At 27.3% G+C, this 15,937-nt stretch overlaps 3 protein-coding genes across 4 annotated transcripts in view; 2 read left to right on the forward strand and 1 right to left on the reverse strand.

Moving 5' to 3' along the window:
- LOC103571809 (mushroom body large-type Kenyon cell-specific protein 1) overlaps positions 1 to 4,412 on the forward strand; it is a 51,293-nt gene extending 46,881 nt beyond the window's left edge. For both annotated transcript variants that reach the window (XM_053742498.1, XM_008550110.3), the window contains one exon: positions 1,508 to 4,412. The gene's annotated coding sequence lies outside the window, so the exon portion shown is untranslated. The remainder of the gene's footprint in view (positions 1 to 1,507) is intronic.
- A 3,162-nt stretch (positions 4,413 to 7,574) lies between these two features.
- Positions 7,575 to 12,594, forward strand: LOC103571810 (dihydrolipoyllysine-residue acetyltransferase component of pyruvate dehydrogenase complex). Its single transcript, XM_008550111.3, has 12 exons — positions 7,575 to 7,814; positions 9,052 to 9,233; positions 9,299 to 9,471; positions 9,584 to 9,758; positions 9,888 to 10,066; positions 10,203 to 10,354; positions 10,431 to 10,573; positions 10,672 to 10,848; positions 10,918 to 11,102; positions 11,186 to 11,286; positions 11,373 to 11,547; positions 11,632 to 12,594. Exons 1-11 carry the CDS (start codon positions 7,697 to 7,699, stop codon positions 11,519 to 11,521), a joined length of 1,734 nt encoding a protein of 577 aa, XP_008548333.1. The 5' UTR covers positions 7,575 to 7,696; the 3' UTR covers positions 11,522 to 11,547; positions 11,632 to 12,594.
- Positions 12,595 to 12,711: 117 nt separating this feature from the next.
- Positions 12,712 to 15,890, reverse strand: LOC103571811 (serine/threonine-protein kinase PAK 2). The gene has a single exon (XM_008550112.3). The coding sequence runs from the start codon at positions 15,275 to 15,277 to the stop codon at positions 13,784 to 13,786; it is 1,494 nt and encodes a 497-aa protein (XP_008548334.1). The 5' UTR covers positions 15,278 to 15,890; the 3' UTR covers positions 12,712 to 13,783.
- Positions 15,891 to 15,937: the final 47 nt, after the last annotated feature.

Below are 15,937 nucleotides of genomic sequence, written 5' to 3' on the forward strand. Positions count from 1 at the left end.
CTAAAAAAAAAAAATTTTTTTGCTGAAAAATTTTATGATACATCTGCTATTCATGGATTATTTATTTATTGCGTACTTACGTATGACAAAAAAAATTTTCATCAAATATTCTTGTTAAATTCTGTTCAGCAGTTTTTTGAATTTCATTATCCCAGAATATAATATTTTTGACATTATTTATAATAGTCAAGATCAAAAAACAATCAAATGTGTTCGCGTTATTTGTACAAATAAATAAAAATAATAATACCTATTTTTTCGAAAGATTTTTAAAACTGATCAAAATTTTGTGATCGCATTAAAAAGAAAGTTTTATTTCCCTGATTCAGGTTTTTAATGACCGGGCAGTCCTTACTATTTTTTTTTGTCTACTGTCCTTATATACATGCGACCTAAATAAATTCATTAATCAGACAAAATAGCACAATATCTAATGCTAATCGGATTTTCATTTGTAAGTCAAATATTTTCATTCAATATCATTAATGCTAAAAATTATGTCATCTGTAACCATAGCATTAATTTTAATAAAACTATACTTCATTGTCTCGTAGCAAACACAAATATTTATGATTAAAGTTGTATCAACATAAAGATATTTCTTGTATTAAACATAAATTTAAAATGAACAATTATAACTTACCGTTCCTCGGGAAACTTTATTTAGAGGTAAATGTACAATTAAGAATTTCACACTTTCACGTTTGTTATGAAAAATTTCATAGATTCTATAAAAAAAAAAAACAGCTTAAGTAAATTTTTCAAAGACGACTTATTATATTTTATTACTTAATCCAAAAAAACTCAATTGTCTAGTATGAATCGGTTACTGAATCGTAGTTTGAATTCTCAAAAATCAATTGTATCATTGATAAAAAATTATTTATTTACTTTTATTAAAAGCCAGTCATTTATAACAATTTCACGTCGGTATTATCGAAAAAAAAAAATGGATCCACCTGAAACGTAAATATTATGATTACAGTAATATCTATTATTTCGTCCATCATGTCTTAACTTAAACTATCATGCAAACATATTTTATACTATTATTCAGTATATTTAAAATATTATTATTAAATCATTGTTTTTATCTGCGTTCATACATTGTTATTATAGTTGTAGCAACGACTATAACTATAAATGTTATAATAATTATCTTGATAATTCCATTTTTATTATTATTATTATTATTATTATTATTATTATTATTTAAAGTTATTTTTGGGATATATTATCCTTCGTTAGTATTCGTATTATTCTATAAACACTTGATGTTATTAAGTTTTTACTCAACATTTGAAATTTTTCTATTCATAAAAACTGCATTGTAAATTAATAGAATAGAAAAATGTTGGGTAAATTTCTGATAAGATCAAGTGATAAGAAATTTATTATTATTATTATTATTATTATTATTATTATTATTATTATTATTATTATTATTATTATTATTATTATTATTATTATTATTATTATTTACTTTTTTTTTGTTAATAACTTCTAGAAATCAGTTAAATGGTCTTGGCGAAGAGCTCTTCAGGTCACAGACAAGGCCCCAAGTGCAATCGATAATAATCTAACTATCGTGATTAATATTTTAAATAATTGAATTATTTCAAAATTGTTGAATAATTTAAATTTCCTTAATCTACCCACCGCCCATCTTAAATATTATTTTATAATTACTTTCTCTGTATTAAACGGAGTGATATATGTTATGTAAGTTTTGATTCGTTTGTAAAATTTGCTTACGTACCACATAATATGTGAGTGATATCGAAGCGACATTCGAATTTAGTGTTTTTATACATGTATATGCAGGTAGTTAAAAGTGTGTGAAGCGGTATTTTTTATATTCTATATGGATTTACAGTTATTATTCAAGGGAAGTAAAGAATAAAGAGATAATTAAATGAGAAGAAACGAGTAGTGACGTCAAGTTATCTATACGATTAATGTTGGTGTTATTTTATAATTATGCATAGCAATTTTTTTGATAATTCACGTCATTAATTATTATTATCTAACACGAATTTTTATTTACTTTTTACTTACACTAAAAATATTAACTATCGTTACATACAAAAGTAACGATAGAACACTTTTGTCAAAGTATACATTAACCTACAAATTTTGCATTATAATTCTTAATCTTATACATATTTATATGTATAACCTGTAAACAAATCTGATATAAAAGTTATAGAATTATAACGACAGATTGTTCCTAAGTTGAAAATATAAATGCAAAATAAAATAAAAAATAATTTAAGAACACACTTTTCATCTATAGATCCATAAATATATGCAGAAATACATAAATATTAGATCGAAATAATTGCAAATTAATATATTGATACATTTCATAAAAACAAAAGAAATAAACATTCCCAACAATCAAAATTTTCCATCATTCCAAATTTTTCGAAAAATTAAAGATATAATACAAATGTAAATGTACAAAATAAGTAAACATCAAGAGTGATGGAAAACAGATTGTAATATAATTTTCTTCATTCCTAATTGTTATTTTTTCGTTAGCATTTTTCTTTATATAAATAATTATAACTACATGGAAGAACTGCGAACGTATACGATTGTCATAAAATGTTAATTATAATATTCCAATTAAAACTGTCATAAATGCTGAAAAAATTTGTACATAATTTTTTAAAATATATCTAAATTATCTTCTTATGAGATTCAAAAATAACTAAATCAGAAATTTTAATTATACTTATGGTAAAAAAGTCTTTCCACAAAATATTCCACGATAAATTACTTGTCAATGGATTCTTTAAAGAAACGTTTAAATTTATAAATTTGAAATTAAGACATTGTAATTAAAAATTGTTTTTTATTTTAAATATGTGATAAGCCGACTCACAAAAGATGTTCTAGTAATCTCTTTTGTTACGGTAAAAAATTTTAAACTATTTTATTTAAACCAATTTTTTTTGTTGATGATTGATTGTTATCAAAATGGTTGTGAGATTATAACTTTTTAAATATGTTAATAATGTCAATGAATACATGAACGTGATTAACGTCTTGTACAATTTTTTAAAAATCCACGGATATATTGTATTCACTAAGGTTAATATGAAAAATTTATAATGTTATTTTTTTTCAAACCGATTGAGAAATCAGAATGCTGATCCTCAATTCTATTGGTGATTAATTTAAAAAGTTGAATGAGAAAAGTACATATCAGTGTCTACTTTCCTTACAAAAAAAAAAAAACAACTGGCATTAATTTTAAAATTTATCGTACCTATATGTATTTTTTTTCGTCTTGTGAATACACCTTGGTTTTATGAATATTCATGAGCCTGTAGAGCTAAAGTATATGAGACTGATTTAATAGTAACTATTCATAAGACAAAAAAGTAAAAAATGAGACAAAAAGTGTTGCGTAATTGTTCGATAAAAAATAATAGCAAAAATTGTTTTTCATTATTTACTTTTTGTAATATTATGAATAAAACTCGAAATAAATAAAATAGATATCATGCGCACTGTTTTACGTTACACAAAATGTTTTAGTTATCTATTTAGTTATTTTGTGGTAATTAATAATAAGATCTTATGATACTGATAATCAAAGTTTTATTAAATCAACAATCCAATCAATGCCAGTTGTAATGATAAAAATATTAACATTGAAATACAAAACCCAAAACAAGGAACAATAAAAAAACATAAAAGCAAACATGAAGAAATGATTTATTAGTATATGATTATGGTATAGCGGAAATGTGATAAAAAGAAAAGAAAAAAGTTAATTAAAAAGCCGATGTGGAAAAGTTTAATGAATGGAGAAACAGAAAATTCCAACGACTTAAGAATATGATATTAAAAAAATAAATTTACCTACGTACTTTTATGGTATATCACTAAATATTAAATCCATATGACACGTATATACGTAATACAAAAAATAGATAAAAATTCTCATAGCACTTTTTTATAATATATGAATGATAGTTTTTTTTAATTGAACACACACGATTGCATACGCAAATAAATAATTTAAATCATGAAAATGTATGAATATAATGTTTGCAGTTAGGTGGGACCAAAAATGACTTTATATCTTTATGTGCATATCTAAGCAACGTATAATTTTATTTATTAAGCATCCATTCATAACTGCTAAACAAAACAATCCATCACTGTCATATTTTGACTACGATAATGGATAGTTTAGATGTAATGAGGAAAATAAGTTTGTTTATTACAATATTATTTTAAAATGTAAAGATAATTATTAACTTTATTGTCTTTATTCATATTATTAAAATTATTATAATAAAATGATTATTTTAATAATTGTATGAGATACAATTATTATAAAACCGAGTAGGATTGTACGTAATCTATAAATATTAATTATTTTTATCTATCATAATTATCATAATGAAACATTTTGTTGTATTATTTTCAATAAAAATCTTCTAAAAATTTTAATTTTATTTTAATAATTTATAATTTCAGTTATTTGTACTCAACCAATAGTGTTTACTTTTAAACAAGTTACGTATTGCCACTTAAAATAATTATCCAATTAAATGTTAAATGTTTTTTTCGGAGACTGATATAATATATTAACAAACATCTTTTGTTTGATAAAATATTTTGGATAATTAATTAAACTTTTTTCATTTTTAAAGACTTCAGTGTTTGATGGTATGATTAACTGCTTGCTTTGGATTGGGAATTTAATTTTTATAATACTAAAAATAAATTATTTATGTCTCAAATATCTGTCAGTGAGTTTTTCGAAATTTCTTGTGAGTAATCGGAATTCATAACAAAAGTGTCATCAATGGATTAGAACTTGAAAGAAGAATTGATTTATAATGAAAACATGGAAAAAAATAGTGGAAAAATTACAAGTTCAAAAATCAATCTAAAGTTAGCCGGCTAATAATTTTTGAATTTTTTTGGAAACGATAAATTATAAAAAAAAATATTTTGAACAATTGCACATATAGCTTTTTTAATTTTCTACATATGCATTTTTTTAGTTTTTCTTATTTTGTAATTAAATTAAAAAAAAAGATCCAAAAATTGTTAATTGTCTGCTAACTTCATCGTGTAAAAATCACATTATTTCTGAGACGTAGCAATTACAGTTTAATATAATCGAAAAAATTTGAAAACTATGTACTTGGTTTTTTATATGAAGGCCCTATATTTGTACTAAATGTTATTTTTCCACTGCTCTTTTTTCCGTATCAATTTTCATATCCTAGAATTCTATCATCTTTTGGATTTGATTTCAAGAATCATAATCTTGGCACGAGACACACAAAACAACTATTTTGAATGATCTAGAGCAAGTAGACTGATATACCATAAATAAATAGAAAAGAGAGTATACTTTACAAAAAAAAAAAAATTATTAACACAAATTACGCATATGTATAGATGTGTAATATTAAGATGTCAAATTCTTCCTAATGAAGAATTAAACAGAAAATGTAAATAAAAAATATATGAATGGTCATAGAAATTGATACTTATATAATATACATAAATCTTGGTAAGTTCATACTATACATTGCCTTTTGACTGGTGTTGAAATATAACATATATTAAGCGAATACAAGTGATTACAATTTTTTTGTACTCATTATTATAACTGTCGTGTCTAATTTATTTTTTGCTTAATCTAATACCATTTATTCTAATCTAATATAATACTTTAAATAAATTATGCTCGATATTGGTATCAATCTTAGGATTCTTCGTTATCGATCTGTGATTTAAATCTGTACTTTATTATTGACATATTTAATATTTTAACATCGAATTCGAGATTTATATATTAAAAAAAAAAAAAAAAAAAAAGAAGAAGAAGAAGAAATAAATAAAGTAAAAGTAAATATAAATGATCAGTTCAAAAGTTACTGGATATGGAAATAAAAACAGCCGAAAATCAATCGGATTTTCGTTAACAAAAATTCAGTATCGAATTTCGACCAAATAATATGTTTTTAAATATCAATAACTTAACGGTAAGCTCATAAAAACGCTACCACATTTATAATCTAATGCAGGTATGGGCAATCTCTGCTCTTTTAGTTGTGATTGTTTAATCATTACTGTCTCCTTATTGATACATGCCTCTGAATAAAAAGGATTGCCCATAACTGAAGATCTTGAGTGTGTGCTGCTCCTCATAATTATTGTGTATAAAATAAAAGTATACATTATATAAAAGTACATATATATATACATTTTAGGATTGATAAAATTATACGATTTTTTCGCTTTGGAGTGTTATTTTCTGAAAATATTGACCAAAATATAAAAAATTAATAAAATTAAGTATGACAAATACACTAAAATTTTCAATTATTTGTTCTATCCAGTCATTGATTCTTTAGTTTGCTAAGTGGCAGTAATATAATTTAAATAACAAATTAATAGTATATTGCACTCGTAGAAAGTAAGACATTGCAACCTGTGTATAATTGCCTACCCAAATCAAAGGTAGAGTAAAAGGAGGAAGATTTTGATTGACCGGCAGATCGTAAGATACTTCTTGGTGATAGGGAATACTGATAGTCCATTGCAGTTATTGGCAGAGTATGACCTTTTTTATTGGCTTCGTTTTGAGCTTATCTAAGGCACTGGAGCTCATTTTCGGCCATTTTGAGCTTGTTCTCAAATAGAATAGGAAATGGCATTTCATGTATTTTTGGCGGGAAATTAAAAAAATGTATACTCATGGTGTCCCTCCAGTTGGTAATTTTAAGCCTACTAATTGTACAATCAACGCGGTATATATATTCGAAATTTGATATATTCAAATAGGGTAGATTGAGCACTTGCGAGAGGACATGCCATCTAGTTGTGTAGTTTCCTTTTCGAGGGTTGTGGGCGAATCAGAAATGAAAATACTATTCTTCAACTATAAGATCTGCAGACTTGGACTTCGGCACAAATGTTTCGGCACAATCACCATTACTGGTGTTTTTTTTTTTAAATCTCCGAAAATAGAATCCAATAGTTCCAATCAGAATTTCTAATTAGACACATGTGTCGTATACGAAACAATAATGTTGTATCAAGAGTCGCCGACTTCGTTATAAATACTTTACAATATTAATTGTTGTAAGTTTCAAAGCTATAAAAAAATAAATTACTTTTCAATCATTATTATTGTTTAAATTTCCGGAATGTTTGTTATACAAAACGTTATATTATTAAAATTTTACGGTTGGATTCTAAGGTCAATATCGACCTCTAGAATTTACCTCTAAAATGTCTTCAAAAGATTCTAGATAATTTTCTAGTCGTTTTCGTCATAAAAAGTGGCCGTTTACAAAAATTTAAAACAATAATCAAAAATCGTAGAATAAATGGTAGAATTTTTTTTACTTAATGTTAATGCACATTCGCTGATGCCAAAAATATTTTTAACAAACCCCACAATCAATTTTTTGCGTTTAGAGTGACATCTCACAGAACATTTGGTAACTGATTTTTCCCAACTGCAAACTTTACTTTTTTATCTATAAATTTATAACGAGACAGTCAACTCAATAAGTAAAACTGTTATTTGAAAAGAAGGGGATCAGGCATTGATGACAACGAGTGTTAACGAATTAAAATATAACCTTTAATAACCTCTAATAACTGTGATACATGAAAAGCACTTTTAACCTGTGCAATAAAGAAAATGATTAGAAGTACAGTTGGTTTTTTTTCGTCTAAATATTCTTACAATTTAGTGTCACGTTTTGTTTTGCCAGTAAAATATCAACAACTATGTTTTCATACAAGTCGTCTTTTAGATGGTAATTATTTAACCTGAACTACTTTTAAAAAATGAAATAACAATTTATTGTGAGGTTATAAATGTTGATACAAATCATCCCTCTTACTTTTATTTATCTGCGTATAAAAAATTATTGTAACTTAAATTTTAAGTATTGGCCATTTTTTTGTAATCACAAATTTCGAATAAAGTCATCTTATTATTTTTAAATGTTGAAGCAGTTATGCAATCAAATTTAGTATTTGAATAGAAAGTATTTAAATAATTTTAATTTATTTCCATTGCATTTGGTATTTTTTTTATTAATAAAACATATTTTATATTTTAAATCAATAATGATTTCAACATGACATATGACAATGTAATTTTATAAACAATATGATACATATGTAAATACTGTTGAACTTGTAATAATTTATGAATGATGAATTACTCAAATACTCAAAGTAAAGAACCTAGTTATTGACACTGTCCCAGTTTCTGACACTTTCAACTGATTTTTAAATTTAAAAAGAAGAATTTACTCTAATAGATAAATAAATTTGTTTTTAATTTTTAAAAATTCGTTTTTTAGGTAATTTATAGCAATAACGCAAATAAAAAATAAAATATCTTGATAAAAAAAAATTAAGCTGGGAGTAGCTGTAGAAGCCCTCTCTGATTTAAAGAAACGATTCAAAACAATTCAAAATGATTTAATTTTAAATGATACTGAAATTAGCCGACGTCTAATAATTTTTAGATTTTTTTTTAAACAATGAATTATAAAAAAAAAATTGCACCTGTAGTTTTTCAAATGTTCTACAAGTGCATATTTTTAGTTTTTGTTTTTTTGTCATTGATTTGTAAAAAAAAAAAATCTGAAAATTACTGATTGTCTACTAACTTCAGGATCATAATTTTAATACTATATAATTCATCATTGAGTGAATTGTTTTGTTCAATCAGGGATTCTTTAGTTAGTGTAAGCAATTTAAGAAAGAGTGTTCCAGAATTGAATATGTTTTCACCATGTAACCATAAAAATATACTTTATAATTAACTGTAATTAAGTTTAAAATATTAATGTATATTCAATAAAATTTTATTATGAAAATGTGAGTTTGAATAACTAGGCTCAATTTTATAAGTACGCCAGTTCGGGGCTCAAAGTCAATAATGATTTTCAGTGTTGGTGATAATTCATTTGTTTTACGTGAATATTCATATAAATATTCAAATTTGCCAAATGATATCAATAACATTCCTATTTTCAGTCAAAGGAAGAGAAATATTTATGCCCTCTCTTTCCCCGACTATGGAATCGGGCACAATAGTAAAATGGATAAAAAAAGAAGGAGACCCAATTCAGCCTGGTGATGCACTTGCTGATATTCAAACAGACAAAGCTGTCATGACTTTCGAAACGGAAGAAGAAAGTGTTTTAGCTAAAATCATTGTAAGAATTTTTCAGATTTTAATTTAATTTTTAAATTAAACGTAATTTTAGACATATTTTCATAGGTTCCTGAAGGAACAAAGGATATTAAAGTTGGAACTTTGATTGCTCTGACAGTCGAACCTGACGAAGACTGGAAATCCGTTGAAATGCCTGGTGCGTCGAAGACGACGTCAACTGCGTCAGCACCAGTGACACCGAGTAGTAGTACTGAAGTCTCTGAACCTCCTTCTGGCCAGTAAAGTATCTGACAATAATGTTTTATTCTGTTGATCAATTGATATTATTTATTTTATTTCTTCAATAGTATAAGCTTGAGTAGATATTTGATCGAGTTCTTTCTTTCATAGAGTTAACGTTGCAATGCCAGCATTATCACCAACAATGACATCAGGAACTATTGTCAAGTGGTTGAAAAAGGAAGGAGACGAAATATCTCCAGGAGATGCAGTCGCTGAAATTCAAACAGACAAAGCTGTTATGACATTTGAAATGGAAGACGAAGCAATCTTAGCAAAATATCTAGTACGTATGAAATTTGTGAGGACTTATGGGCCTTTAAATATTTCTTAAGCAAGAAAATTTTAAAACCAGGTTTCTAACAGAGCTAAGATTTAAAAAAATGAATAATAATTCAAAATCTAACTCCTGCAGGTTAAAGAAGGATCTCAAGTAGAAGTTGGCCAACTGATCGCAATAACAGTCGAAAAGGGAATGGATTGGAAATCAGCAGTAATACCTACGAGTACAAAATCTCCAGCTAAAGCATCAAGTGTCTCTGCACCCCCAAAACCCGCTGCTTCAGACGGTGGACAAACTTCTTCGAAAGAACAGTATGTTAACTTTAAAATAAAAAAATATTTTGCTTTCCACTTGAGGTTTAAAAGAAACCAAAATATTTATGAAAATTAATGAGAATTAAAATGAAAAGAGTCTTAATTTTTGTTTTTCTATTCTAAAATATTTCAGAATATACGGCTTAGCTGTGAAAAGACTTTTAGAAGAATATGGAATAAATTCGGGAGCTGTTAAAGGCAGTGGTCGTCCTAATCGATTGTTAAAAAGTGATGTTCTGGCGTATATTGAAAGTAATAATGTTCAAAGAGTATCATTAAAAGCTGGTTTGTTTTTAAAATTATTTTAAATTCATTGTGGTTTATTTAACTGGTTTATAGAAAAAAAACTTGTGATTGTTAGATAAAGGACGGTCCGCGGATAAACAAGCTTCGACTACTAAAGTTCATGTGCCATCACCACCAAAATCGGGTCCATCGTCATATAAGGATTACGAAGTGTCCAACATTAGAGCGGTAATTGCAAAGCGTCTTGGAGAGTCTAAGGTACGATAGAAAGTTTCATAATACTTCGCGAGATACTTAAGTAGTAAATTTACCTCTTAATATTAATAAAACAAACAATTGGTGATATGTTTAAATAGAGTAGTATTCCTCATTCCTACGCAAGCATTGATATCAATGTCGACAAACTCAATGAATTACGAAGTGAATTTAAAGCCGAAAGCATAAAACTGTCAGTCAATGATTTTGTTATTCAAGCTGTAGCTCATTCATTGATGCAGTGTCCAAACATAAATACACTTTATAAAAATGACCAAGTGAGTACTCAGAAATTTTGTTGATTTGTGAGTCGATACGAATACGCATGTTAACTGATATTTTTTTAGATTATCCGTATGCAAAATGTTGACATATCAGTCGCAGTTTCAACACCCACAGGTCTTATAACTCCAATTATTTTTAATACAGCTACAAAAAGTTTGACAGATATTTCAAATGATGTAAAAACATTAGCTGACAAAGCTCGAAAAGGTGCTTTGAAACCTAACGAATTTCAAGGTGGTACATTTACGTAAGTACACAACTTTTTTTTTATTAAACGACTTTAATTAAAATTTCTCTTCAAATTTTATGTATTTAATTTAATTAACTCAGGATATCAAATCTTGGAATGTTTGGAATCAAAGAATTCTCTGCTATAATAAATCCTCCTCAAACAGCGATCCTTGCTGTTGGAACAGGGCGAGATGTTTTAGGTATTAAGTCTAATTTAGTATATATTCGTCGACTATAATCTCTATAGAAACAGTTGTAATATAAAATGGCATGTATTATTGTCTAGATACTAGTCTAAGGAAGAAATCGCTGATGTGCGCAACCCTATCTTACGATAGTAGAGCAATCAGTGAAGATCAAGCTGCAAATTTCTTATCGATCCTCAGATCAAGGCTAGAAAATCCATCATTCCGATCTGTCGGAAGTAATTATTAATTATTATATCGCGATCTTAATGATCAGTGAGTATATAAGTATATGCATGCACTTTATTGCGTAAACACATTATATATATGTATATAGCACTAATTTTTTTTTCTTTACAGTAATAGCCATGCGGAAACATGTTAATTTCTAGCAAAAGTCTCCTAGATGTACCTATGTATGATTTAATTGTGAGATAATAAAAACTAATGAGGAAAATGTATATTAATGAGGACATTCTCAGACTGCTCTCCACTTAAAAATATCCAATGACTCAACTGTGATAGCCGTATCGAAATATTGCTGGTTAATTAAAATTAATTGAAGCATTAATTCAAAAAAGGAAAACGTACAATTTCGCCGAGACAGATTTGAAAAAAAAAAAAAAAATTACAGTTGTCATCTATTAGAAGCCAAACAAAATTTGGTAAATAAATTGGCATAAAAAATTTGACATTTCGAATTATAAAATTGAGATGATTTTACTAAAATTTATTTAACAAAGTTCGTTCAACTCTCTTTGATAAAAACTGTGAGTAATTTTTTCACAATCTATATCTCGTTGATTTTTAATTAATTCTTTAATTTCTTTTAATTAATTGATAAAATTTATTCCGGTTATGACAGTTCATGGTCATTGAGGATTTTTAAAAAGTAGGGGGTATTGTCTGAGAATGCCCTTGAATTGCAAAAATGATAAAAGTAGCGAAAATGTCAAATCGAATAGACAAACGAATATAGAACATTTAATTAATTGATCTGATGATATTGAATAATATCTAATGTAAAATAAATTGATAAAAAAACGAATCTATTGGATCTTTTTGATGTGTTTATAATGTTTTCACAAAATTTTACAACAGTTATACTTAATTTATTGTATTAATTTTTCTTTCTTCGAGTTTCATACAATAATGAACCATTGAATTTCAATACAATTCAGTTTTCTTAATCTTATATCAGGACAAAGTAAAATCAAACTGTTGTAATTAAAATATTGTGATGTTATCCGCGATACAATTGAATTTATGAAAAAAAAATATTTTATCGAAATTGATTAAAAATATAATTCAATATTCAATTAATTAATTTACTTGAAATAAATTGCGAAACAGTTAAGAGAAATTATATAAAATTAATGTTTATGCTTTGTAAATAAAATATTTATTGAACACATATTTTTAAATATTTTTTAATCCATTTGAGACCATGGTAAGTCCTAACGATCATAGTTTCATTTTAATTTTAATCATTAATTATTTATAATTATTAGAAGCAAAAAAAATTGGGCACCAAGTTGAGCCCTTCAACTCCATAACAAAACGCGCGCTCGCTTAAATTAGATTTCCTATTTAAATAACATGGGAAAGAAATTTTTATTTTATCTTTGAAATAATGTGTGATGTGATTAATAAAAACTTATGTATATTTTAAACGTCTATCAAATTGTTTATAAAGAAAATTAACTTGAGCAATATTATAATTGTTGTAAGTGATTTTATTAAATTTCATATTATTAATATAAAAATTGTTAGTAAATTTTTATAAAAACTATCGTATTTTCATTTCACTTTCAGTTAGCAATCAAAAATATTTATAAAATGTTAAATACATTAATTCATTCAATCTTTCTTTCATTTAATACTCTTATTTAATACATTTTTAGCGAAGAACACTTTTTTGACTTTCACATGAAAAATTTTATTTTTACAATTATACGCTATTCTTAAATTTAAAAAAGTTCATAGATATTTTTCAACAGAAAAATCATGTTACAGACAGAATCTGTCTTTTTTACATCGCGTTATTAGACCCAAAAGATGTGTCTGAAAATCTGAATGTTTTTCGCGCAATAAAAATGAGAAATTTTTATGTAAATTGACTTCTTAAATGTGACTTATGGGGCTGCAATCATCAGCTGATATACTACCGCTTATGCGAAGCATTTCGGAGTGTTAGATCCAGTAAATTTTTAACTTTTCATTTCGTTTTTTTATTTCCGTTCCATGAAAAACGTTTCGATCTTCAAATACATTTCTAAAGGACTCAGTAACGCAACATATTGAAATAAACTCTCTTCTTCGTTTCTCATATTTTTGTAATCCATCGCACTTAAATTACTAGTCAATTTAAAACGCCTATAATTTCTACACAAGTACGATGAGTATGATATCAATTGAATTCCTACCAATTTGTGGTTAAATTTATCACACATATAAATCACGTCTTGACTGTAAAATTTAAAATAACTGTTTTTAAACAATCGTTTGTACATCAAAATGCTTTGCGGAGAATCCTCTGAGCTGCTCGGATGAGTGGCGTAAGTGACGAAAGTTCTGCGCAATTTTCCAGGAAAGGATGAGCCAGTAACTCATCAGCTGTCGCACGTTCATCCACTTCAACCGTAAGGCACTTTTCCAAAAAATTTTGAAATGTCGGACTAAGACTGTCCCACCGAGGAATCGAAGGTTTCCCGATAGCAGCGATCAAATACAATGCTCTCAAGGGCGTATCTTTTAGATAAGGCGGTTCTCCTTCGATCATTTCAATAGCCATGATGCCCAAAGACCAAATGTCGACTTTCTTACCATATTGTTTTCTAGTCACGACTTCTGGAGCCATCCAGTAGGGTGTTCCTACCATCGTCTGTCGTTTTTCGTCTCCGTCAATATTCGCGCAGAAACCAAAATCAGTGACCTTGACCGCGCCATTCATTCCCAGAAGAACGTTATCAGATTTAATGTCTCGGTGAATGATACCCTTGGAATGAAGGAAACTTATGGCTTTCAAAACTTCGCGACAGACTGCGGCAATCTGGACTTCCTTCATTACAGTCTCAGTTACGACGTCAGTAAGCGGCCCTCCCTGCAACAATTCCATTATTACCCACAAATGTTCGTCCAGTAAATAAGCATCCAAGAAATTAACAAGATTTGGATGATGGAATTCCTTAAGGACTTTTATTTCTGTTAAAATAAGTTCTTTCTTTGGCTGTTTAGACAAATCAATATCTTTTATTGCAACTTTTTGATTATTAATTAAATCAGTAGCTATAAACACAGTTCCCGATGCACCAGCTCCAACTTCTTTGGTTTTTTCAAAACGTTTGTTAGGGTCATCACACTGACATATATTTCTTAACTCTTTATACACTTCTTCATCTGTCATTCGTTCTAATGAACACTCGGATTTTTGACGAAGAACAGGACTTTCTTCTTCAATTGTTTCTTTGTCTTCTGGTAAATCTAATTGGTACGCATTGAGATCTTCCAAAATTTCCGTCAACGTTTTGTCAACGCGATCGTTGCATTTTCGAGGAAGAGGTTTTGGAGGCTTGCTAAGTTTTTTTGGTAACTCTGGTATTGTGTGCTCTTGACTGTCAGTAGAACTGCCAGAATTAGAACTTTCGAAATCACCAGTTTGGTATTTGTTCGTTAAAATTTTATCTATTTCCTGAGATTCTTCTTCGATAAAATCTGCAGTAACGAATGGCTTGAAAACTTCTTCAGTAGGTTTTTTTTTTATTGAATAATTGTAGAATTTAATGGCCTGCAGAGCTGCAGCTGGATGTGAATCCTGTTCTGATTTTGAAATCTGAGTATTTAGTAGTCGAATCCAAGGATCGGGTAATCCTTCAAGTTGACCAGTTTCTGCATTTTTTATAACGTGAAATTTATGAAAAACATTTGTTGGCAAACCTATTTCAGCGACACTATTGTCAGTTGTTGTTTTTTTCTTGGAAAAGAATTTTGTTAAACTGAGACTCATTTTCCTGATGATAATAAAAATGTTATGATCCTTTAACTTCCAAACGACTGGTTTTAAATAACACAGTAAAAATTGTACGTAAAAAAATAAAAAATTAAAAAACCGAAGAAAATAAATGTTTTCTTACTTCACAAATTCATACTGGAGTCACTTATCACATCCATTATTTGTCGAAACACTTAAATTGCGAGCTCGTTATCTTAACCACAAAAAATTTAATCTCCGATAACACCAGTAGAGAACACTTGTCACGTTCATATGCTATTTTAAAGGCGTCGTTCATCGTCTTTCACTCACTAATATTCACTAGTGGCATAAGTGTATAAATTATTTAAATTATTTTATGCTAACCATCGATTTTTGAGCTGTCTGATGGTCAAAAACTTTCAGTCTGTTTCTCACTAAAAACTTTTGTATCTTTTTAAATTTCGATAACTATACAACTTTTTGAATATATTTTTTTCGAGAACCAATTTCTGCATAATTACTTTATAATTGATGACACATTTTTGGAGGCGCAATTTGATTCAAATTTTCGATAAAAATTTTGTTCCATTAAAAAACGTGATTTTACTATTTCACATTAAACGGAAAACTTTTTTTTATAAATCTGAAATAATAAACTTTGAAAGTTTACGGAAATCTACACGCGGAATTTTA

The sequence above is a fragment of the Microplitis demolitor genome, chromosome 10 (assembly GCF_026212275.2).
Source record: "Microplitis demolitor isolate Queensland-Clemson2020A chromosome 10, iyMicDemo2.1a, whole genome shotgun sequence".
NCBI classification, from domain to species: Eukaryota; Metazoa; Arthropoda; class Insecta; order Hymenoptera; family Braconidae; genus Microplitis; species Microplitis demolitor.